The sequence below is a fragment of the Dendropsophus ebraccatus genome, chromosome 14, assembly GCF_027789765.1.
Source record: "Dendropsophus ebraccatus isolate aDenEbr1 chromosome 14, aDenEbr1.pat, whole genome shotgun sequence".
Taxonomy (NCBI): Eukaryota; Metazoa; Chordata; class Amphibia; order Anura; family Hylidae; genus Dendropsophus; species Dendropsophus ebraccatus.
Window position 1 is genome coordinate 77,610,886 of NC_091467.1, and position 9,759 is coordinate 77,620,644.

The 9,759-nt window shown below is 48.9% G+C and overlaps 1 protein-coding gene across 2 annotated transcripts; it reads left to right on the forward strand.

The window, feature by feature from the left end:
• Positions 1–244: 244 nt before the first annotated feature.
• Positions 245–6,433, forward strand: LOC138772647 (uncharacterized). Of its 2 annotated transcripts, XM_069953182.1 has the most exons (4): positions 245–381; positions 1,639–2,658; positions 5,032–5,074; positions 6,332–6,433. In XM_069953182.1, exons 2-3 carry the CDS (start codon positions 1,927–1,929, stop codon positions 5,035–5,037), a joined length of 738 nt encoding a protein of 245 aa, XP_069809283.1. In that variant the 5' UTR covers positions 245–381; positions 1,639–1,926; the 3' UTR covers positions 5,038–5,074; positions 6,332–6,433. The 2 variants fall into 2 exon arrangements, with proteins under 2 accessions (XP_069809283.1, XP_069809284.1); XM_069953183.1 differs by lacking the exon at positions 245–381 and having other exon boundaries at positions 1,401–2,658; positions 5,032–5,083.
• Positions 6,434–9,759: the final 3,326 nt, after the last annotated feature.

Here is a 9,759-nt window from a genome sequence, read left to right on the forward strand (position 1 = left end):
CCGTTGTAAAAATTTACTACTTCCCATCCCCGCACACTTTCACGCTATGGGTCACACCATAGCACAACTACGTTTCCAGGTGCTTGAACAAGTAGAACAACCTAGAAGAGGGGGTAACAGGGTGGAATTGCTCAAACGCAGAGAAGCATTTTGGATACATACGCTTCAAACCATTGAACCACATGGCCTCAACCGGGCATATGACAGAGTTTACAACATTTAAACACAGGTTGTCTTTGTCCTATATTTGTATACTGTTTTTTACAGGTTCTCCTGAATTGACATGCCTTGGTTACCATGTACCTCACACTAATCTTTTTTTCATTATATTCTTCTAGGGTTAGAATTCATTCCTATGATAGCTCCATTTATTCTGAGATGGTAACTATGGTAACCGTCCATGTCCTATCTATGTTGATTGTCTTCTACTGACCATTTCCTTGTGTTTATTATTCTCTAACATTATTTCTTTTTATTCTCCTTATTTTCCTTCTTACTGCACTCACCCTTCTCTTCTGTCCGCCATGTCCCTTTGCATTACATCATTTCCCATCATATTGTTACTTTTATGCTTTTATTTTCATTTTTTCCTTTTTTTCATTTTTTCCTTTATCTTATCCTACTCTATCCTTTTGCTATTTCATCCCTCCTCCCTTTCTCCCCAGCTTATCCTCAGGACATCTTGTACACACAACATCACTCCCATAGCCTTCTTCTTCCTGCCCACACTTTTGCCCTTAGTTCAGGTCACACACAATGCTATACCATTGTGCTCCCTGTAGCTCCGCCCGCCGCGCCTTGCGTGATGACGTCACGCCGACACGTGACACGACGCGGTCATGTGACCCGATTACATTATGTTCCCCGTAGCTCCGCCCACCGCGTCTTGCGCGATGACGTCACGCGCACGCCATCACGTGATACGACGCGCGATCATGTGACCCGGAAGTACGTCCTATTTAAGACGTACGGCCGCCTCAGCCCACACTCCACCAGATCCCAGCTACACACTGCACACGGTAAGTCAGTCTGATTCCCTCCTTCCTCTACCTTATTCATCTCTACCTTCTTGGGTTCTCAGACTTGTAGTGTTCTCTCCACCTCACTGGACATACCTCCATTTCTCCTTACCTTCCCACTATCTCCCCCATTGCATTTACTACACTCTGCTTATCCATACTTCAGAGTCCTCCCCATTTCTGTTATCCTCATCCTGCTGGATACTGTGCTTTCCTCAGCTTGCATTATTAGTCCTGTTACCTTTGTCCTGTTACCCTTGTTTTGTCATATTCTATCTCCTTTGTCATATTCTATCTCCTCTGATCTATTGCCTCCTTGATACCGGCTTGTTACCATTCTCTGCGCATCCACCCTGCATATATATATATACCCCTCATGAGCCATGTTATAGTTATTTGAATCCATATACCTACTATTGAAGTGGATCTTTTTGCTTGGATGCTGATTAGCTACTATATACCCCTTCCTCTGCATCCTACTGTATATATAAGTGTATATATTCATGTTTTGTTGTCTTGATTTATATTATATTCTCCACATTTATCATGTTAGTTCCTTAATATGTATACTTGGAACATAATGTAAACCCTATATTTATACAATGTTTATCCATTACAGAGATCCTTTAGCCTGAAGAAGGTCCGGGAAGGGCCGAAAGCTTGCCTCACTATTATGATCTCTATTGCATAGTATCTCATATTGGTCGGAGTATACATTATTCTTTTTTCACTATAAAATAAACTTTTTCACTTCTGCATAACATTGAGTGCCGTGGATTTCTACTGTTTGTTGGATACATGGTTGAAGAACCACAACCCACTGAGCACCTACTAGCGAGAGGTGTGCATCACCGATTTGCTCTACGTTGTTAATACTACCGTGATTGCACCCTCCAAGACCTTGATAATGTCCCAAACCTTATCCTTCGATGCAGAGGAAGCAGCAAGTATCATCTCTAACGTGAAAGCGACAAGGGAATTCTTGCAGATCCCCACAACTGTCCTTCGCTCTAGAGACTACGAACGCGAACGGCGTAAGCTAACGGCATTTGAGCTGCATATAGCAACTCTAACAGAATATTACAAAGTTGAGAGAATCCCGAGAGGACTGCGCAGTCGTCTTCGACCTACCCTCTTCAAGGAGGACCAGGATTTTTGTTTGCAATTCGAAAATATCCTAAATAAAAGTTCCTTTGATATTATCCTCTTAACCATCAAAACTCTTCAAAAAAAGATAGAGGAATCAACCAAGAAGGTGGAAAGCATCGAGAGTCAATTATCAGAACAACTGTCAACCAGCGAGTGGACGACCCTTCGAGAAAAGACCGACAAAGCGATCGAAGAATTTCGGTCTAGCACGGAAAGCGTAAAAAGAAATAAATTTATCCGAGATACCGAGGACTACTTATACGACAGGGTATACAAGTGGCAGGATCAGCTGTTCTATCCCAAGGACCAGCACTCCCGTGATCCATCTACCAGCTCAAGTGAAGGACGTCCCAGAGATCGAAGAGGTCGTTTTTTAGGAAGACAGCCAGCCAGCCAACCCAACCGACCGAGAGGACGAGGAGGCGCACGAGGCGGGGCCAAAGGACCAAACACCGAGAGAGACATTCCAGGGACACAGACCCAAGTACAGGTCAGTCCAATTTAGTTATTAATATCTCCTCCCACAACCTTACCCCAGTAGAGATGTCTCTACTGGGCAAGGGACTCTCGTTCTGCCCCACTAAGACTTTGGACACTTTCACATTGGAGGAGGACCTGCACAGGTTCTTCCGCCAAATCCGTTTGAAAGCCCACTTTACCATTAATCCACCAGAATGGACTCGTAATAGGGATCCGATCCCTATTTTTTCCATCACTAATCTTGGACTACGTCAGAAAAGTAAATATAATCCTCCCCACTCCCAACACGCTGTGGAAACATACATTGAACTTGTCCAGCGCGATGTCAATGACTTTCTCAAGACCACGAGTCAGATGGGCTTACCATATAGGTCCAATCTGACGGTGGAAGAATACCAGGCCCTTCACACCTTGGAGAAGACTAAAGACCTGATTATCAAACCTGCGGACAAGGGCGGGGCTCTGGTGATCATGAATAAGTCTGATTACATACAAGAGATACGCAACCAACTCTCTGACACGAACACATACTTACCTCTGAGTCATGATCCCACCCCTTCCCTTATATCCCAGATACAGTGTCTTACTGATAAATACCTCACTCTAGGCCTTATTGACTCCAAGACACAACAATTCCTTACCAATCAATATCCCATAACACCTGTATTCTACATTTTACCGAAAATTCATAAACGTCTTGACCATCCTCCAGGTAGACCAATAGTGGCTTCCACCGATTCATTGTTGGCTCCTCTTTCCATCACATTAGAGAAGATACTCACCCCCCTGGTCAAACAAACCCGTTCCTTCCTCCTTGACACCTCCCAGTTCCTCACCATCATCAAACACATCTCCCCCATTCCCCACGATAGCCTGCTAGTCACCTGGGACGTTTCTAGTCTGTATACATCGATCCAACATGAAAAAGGTATAGCAGCTGTCCAACAACTCCTATTAGACAATCAATTTTCCCCGAGCCAGCAAGAATATTGTTTGGAACTATTACATCTGATCTTATACAACAATTTCTTTATGTTTGGTGACCAACTGTATTTACAGATCCAAGGTACGGCCATGGGGTCTAATGTTGCCCCCCCATATGCAAACATCTACATGGATCGTTTTGAAAACGACCATATATACAGTTTCCAGACATTCCAAGAACACGCCCATACGTGGTACCGATACATTGACGATATTTTTTGCATATGGCGGGGCAACATTGACTCTCTTCTGGATTTCCACACACACATTAATTCCATCTTTCCAGAACTTCAGTTCACCATCCATCATGATTCCACCGCAATAGACTTCCTTGACACTACCATTCTCAAAGATCCATCCGGTAATCTCCATATAGATCTATATCGTAAACCTACCGACAGGAACAATCTATTACACTTTTCCAGCAACCACCCACCTAATGTTAAAAAATCCTTACCAATCTCACAGTATAGTCGGGTTAACCGCATTGTCAGTGACCCCCATACTCGACAGAACAGACTCGAAGAAATGGCCCAGAAATTCCGACAGCGTGGCTACCCAGACAGGGTCCTCTCAAACACAACACCGCCACCTAGACCAGCGATTCACGACACACCACGTTTACCCTTTGTACATAAATACCATCCCAGCAGCCCTAGGATAGTAGGTATCATCAAGAAACATTGGCCCATACTTAGGAACGCCTTCCCCCAGGTCGGCGAATTCCAGTCCCTCCCCATGGTTTGCCATAAGCGGGAGAAGAATTTGCGGGACCACCTGGTACGTGCGGACATTGGCAGTTTCACCGCGAAAAAACAACGTTTTCTGGGTCCCCCCAAAAGGGGTACGTTCCCATGTCTTCGATGCGCCCAGTGCTCAGCCATTTCTAAGGGTGAACACTTCTCACATCCTCTAACAGGAAAACAATTCTCCATACAAGGCTTCTATACCTGTGATTCTAATTTCGTGGTGTACCTAATCAAATGTCCCTGCGGCCTCGGTTACGTTGGTGAGACCACACAGCGTGTCCGAGACCGCATCTCTAAACACAAGTCTACCATCCGTTGTAAAAATTTACTACTTCCCATCCCCGCACACTTTCACGCTATGGGTCACACCATAGCACAACTACGTTTCCAGGTGCTTGAACAAGTAGAACAACCTAGAAGAGGGGGTAACAGGGTGGAATTGCTCAAACGCAGAGAAGCATTTTGGATACATACGCTTCAAACCATTGAACCACATGGCCTCAACCGGGCATATGACAGAGTTTACAACATTTAAACACAGGTTGTCTTTGTCCTATATTTGTATACTGTTTTTTACAGGTTCTCCTGAATTGACATGCCTTGGTTACCATGTACCTCACACTAATCTTTTTTTCATTATATTCTTCTAGGGTTAGAATTCATTCCTATGATAGCTCCATTTATTCTGAGATGGTAACTATGGTAACCGTCCATGTCCTATCTATGTTGATTGTCTTCTACTGACCATTTCCTTGTGTTTATTATTCTCTAACATTATTTCTTTATATTCTCCTTATTTTCCTTCTTACTGCACTCACCCTTCTCTTCTGTCCGCCATGTCCCTTTGCATTACATCATTTCCCATCATATTGTTACTTTTATGCTTTTATTTTCATTTTTTCCTTTTTTTCATTTTTTCCTTTATCTTATCCTACTCTATCCTTTTGCTATTTCATCCCTCCTCCCTTTCTCCCCAGCTTATCCTCAGGACATCTTGTACACACAACATCACTCCCATAGCCTTCTTCTTCCTGCCCACACTTTTGCCCTTAGTTCAGGTCACACACAATGCTATACCATTGTGCTCCCTGTAGCTCCGCCCGCCGCGCCTTGCGTGATGACGTCACGCCGACACGTGACACGACGCGGTCATGTGACCCGATTACATTATGTTCCCCGTAGCTCCGCCCACCGCGTCTTGCGCGATGACGTCACGCGCACGCCATCACGTGATACGACGCGCGATCATGTGACCCGGAAGTACGTCCTATTTAAGACGTACGGCCGCCTCAGCCCACACTCCACCAGATCCCAGCTACACACTGCACACGGTAAGTCAGTCTGATTCCCTCCTTCCTCTACCTTATTCATCTCTACCTTCTTGGGTTCTCAGACTTGTAGTGTTCTCTCCACCTCACTGGACATACCTCCATTTCTCCTTACCTTCCCACTATCTCCCCCATTGCATTTACTACACTCTGCTTATCCATACTTCAGAGTCCTCCCCATTTCTGTTATCCTCATCCTGCTGGATACTGTGCTTTCCTCAGCTTGCATTATTAGTCCTGTTACCTTTGTCCTGTTACCCTTGTTTTGTCATATTCTATCTCCTTTGTCATATTCTATCTCCTCTGATCTATTGCCTCCTTGATACCGGCTTGTTACCATTCTCTGCGCATCCACCCTGCATATATATATATACCCCTCATGAGCCATGTTATAGTTATTTGAATCCATATACCTACTATTGAAGTGGATCTTTTTGCTTGGATGCTGATTAGCTACTATATACCCCTTCCTCTGCATCCTACTGTATATATAAGTGTATATATTCATGTTTTGTTGTCTTGATTTATATTATATTCTCCACATTTATCATGTTAGTTCCTTAATATGTATACTTGGAACATAATGTAAACCCTATATTTATACAATGTTTATCCATTACAGAGATCCTTTAGCCTGAAGAAGGTCCGGGAAGGGCCGAAAGCTTGCCTCACTATTATGATCTCTATTGCATAGTATCTCATATTGGTCGGAGTATACATTATTCTTTTTTCACTATAAAATAAACTTTTTCACTTCTGCATAACATTGAGTGCCGTGGATTTCTACTGTTTATTGGAACTTTGTCACGTGTGTTTCAGAGACTTTACCCAAGGAAACCGTATACTGTCCCTTCTGTATTACCTGCTGCACATCTACAAGTAGTAAACGACTCAACTTTATTTCAAGAGTCTTTGATTATTCACCACCGAAACAGCACACACCGCAACCTTGGAACATTTCCCCTTTCTGTGGGTGGTGGCTCCTACTATCCGGGAGGGTCACTACACCACTCTGACCATCCGTGACTACATCCTCCCATGGGACCCGGTAGCAGCCAGGCAGGACACTGACCACAGGGGAAAAGGGTACAGCTGACCTGACACACTAAAAGCACGTGTGCCATCACACCTGTGTGCCCTCCAGGCACTGGCGTCACGTGACAACACCCCAAGGTCCAGCTGTACCTCGGCCATCCACCACAGGAGTGGCGTCACACTACAGCACCTAGCAAGTGACCGTCCGATCCTCCGATATAACACCTTCTTGGGTACACCACACAGTTACAGTAGCCCCCCGGGAGAGCAACCCAAAAGGTTATCGGGAGGGGCCCATGACAAGGGGAGGGGAAGAGTGACATAGGAGGGTAACTGGAGGGGGCTATATATAAGGGGGCCACGTGTAGCTGTGGCAGTTGGTGCCTGGTGAGGGGTAGGAAAGTTGCTGTTCCTACTCACCATGTCGGTTGCAGAGCTGCTGGAAAGAGTGCAGCGCATCGCTGAGGAGATGGGTCCGGAGTCGGTGGAGGAACAGCTGCAGGGTCTTCTGCCATCCCCTTCCCAGGCGGGGGAGGCATCGCAGGGGGTCCGGAGGAGCAGGAGGATTCGCCCCCGGTGAGGCTATCACCGGAAGACATCCCTCGCACCCGAAAGCGCGTGCGGAACCCCAGCAGGGACCTTCCACCTCCGGCTGCTGGGCGATCTTCTCCCCCAGCGGCGAGCAGGGCTGGGAGGGCTGTAGCGGTGACCCTGCTCCCGGCATGGTGAGTGAATGAGGTGAGGAGTGCGGCTTCCCAGAGCGCCGCGGGACCCAGTGGTCTCTGGGAGGCTCGGTGTGGTCGGAGGGGATCAGCACCCCCCAGTGGAAGCCGGCGCTCGGAGCACCGTGAAGTTGGCCAGAGCGGAAGTCTGGAGGCTGCGGCTGGCGGGACCCGGCAACGTGGAGCGGAGCGCGCCAGATCCTCACCGGAAGTGAGGGAGCCGCGGCCATCTTGCTCCAGGCTAGGTACGGTGGCTGTGAGGAGTGGACGGGGGGGGAGCTGAGGACGATGGCTCTGCCCCTAGTGACGCCAGTGACGGGGAGGTGGGAGGCAGGACCTTGGCTGACTGGCCTACCTTCCTTACAGGAACGTCATCGGGGGACGGTGTGTGGGACGGCATTCCACTGCAGGGTCTGCGTCTGTGAGCCCAGGAGAAGTGGCCGGAATACCAGCTGCGGCCAGCCAGGACAGGCATGGGCCGACGGGACGGACGTCACGGGACCGGAGGCGGATCTTCATCCACTGCAGGGTCAACAGCCGCTGGGGACCTTCCCTTGGAGAGGCTAGGTGAGTGGACCACCGGCTCTGTTGGGGGGGTCTGCTGGGGGAGGGTGTGGGGCTACGCTTGAGGGGCTGCAGGCGTGTTTAGCTAGCATACAGGCGCTGCTGGATCGGGGGGGGTCTCGTCTCCAGTCGCGGTGTGGGGGGTCAGGTGGGGCAGGCAGGCAGCGGGCCGGCAGTGGCAGGGGACCCCGTGGCTTCGTCTGGGAGGGGGGGGGGGGCGGGGGTTGGTCCGGTTACTGGTGGAGCCCCTGTTGCCGGGGCGGGAGCAGCGGAGGCTGCAGGTGTGGGCGGTGGGGTGGTGAACGCAGGGGGGAGTGTAGTAGCAGGGGGTGATGGGACGGCGGCGAAGAAGGCAACTAATGAAGTGCGGCTGGTGGATGCAGCCCACGGAGAAGTTTATGTGTGTTTTGAGGGCCCGTTGGGGGCGCACCTGAAAGCAGAGGTGAGAGAGAAAATATGGAAGGACGAGTACGTGGAAATATTTTCTCTCTTACCTGTGGAGAAGTTCAACCTCGACTGAGTTAAGCCGGAGTAAGAAGGAAGAGGAGGAGCGTAGGCGGTATCGGCTGATACCGCGCACTTTCGCTAATTGGTTGCAGGCTTTCGCAATATTAGCGAGCATGATAGGGGAGAGGGGGACGGAAAATTGTTCTGCTCTCTTTTGTTATCAGGACTCTATCGGTGAGGCGTATAGAGTGTATGGGGGAAATGCGTGGCTGCGCTATGATGAGCAGTTCCGTCAGCGGAAGGTGGTGCACCCATCATTGCGTTGGGACCACAAAGATATTGGCCTCTGGATGAGGCTGATGTCAGCACCAAAAGGGGCGGCGCAGTCCTTTCAGGACACGGCCGGCGGCCAGGGATCTGCCACTGGTCCCTCGGCAGGGGGCGGAAAAGGCTGCTGTTGGCAGTATAATGAGGGGTTCTGCAGGTTTGGGAGTGACTGCCGATACTGGCAGGAGTGTTCTGGGTGTGGGGGAGCACATGGCCTCTCCCAATGTTTTAAGAAGGGGAAGGGTAGAGGCGGAGAAGCTGAAGCAAAAGGGGGCAACCCCAGTGAGGATGGAAGCGATGCGGCCCTACCTCGCGGGGTACCCAAATAGACGGGCAGCGGTGCTGTTGGAAGAGGGGTTTGAGTGTGGCTTTGCGATACCTTGTTCGCCAGTGGAGATGGTGGCGGAGCCGCGTAACTTAAAGTCGGCTTTGGCCTATCCGGCGGTAGTGATCGAAAAAAAACATTCTTAAGGAGGTGGTGTTGGGCCGGATGGCCGGACTGTTTGTTGAGCCTCCGTTTTCGGATTTGCGGGTCTCCCCGTTGGGAGTGGTTCCAAAGAAGGAACCAGGGAAATTTAGGCTCATTCACCACCTGTCGAATCTGGCGGGCAGGTCGGTGAATGATGGGATTGACGAGGACCTATGTTCTGTGTCCTACACGTCCTTTGATGCGGCAGTTGCTTGGGTGCAGCATTACGGGAAGGGGACCTTGATGGCTAAAACAGACGTGGAGGCGACTTTCCGTTTGTTACCGGTGCACCCTGATAGTTTTAAGTTGCTAGGGTGTCATTGGGAGGGGCTTTATTATGTTGACTGTTGTTTGCCCATGGGGTGTTCAGTTTCCTGCGCTTATTTTAAGGCGTTCAGCACGGTTTTAGAATGGGTGGTGAGGCAGAAATCTCTGGTGGATTCTCTGCTTCATTACCTTGACGATTTCTTGTTGGTTGGTCCGCCG

Coding starts and splice junctions, on each gene's coding strand:
- LOC138772647 (XM_069953182.1), top strand. CDS start 1,927: ATGTCCCAAACCTTATCCTTCGATGCAGAGGAAGCAGCAAGTATCATC.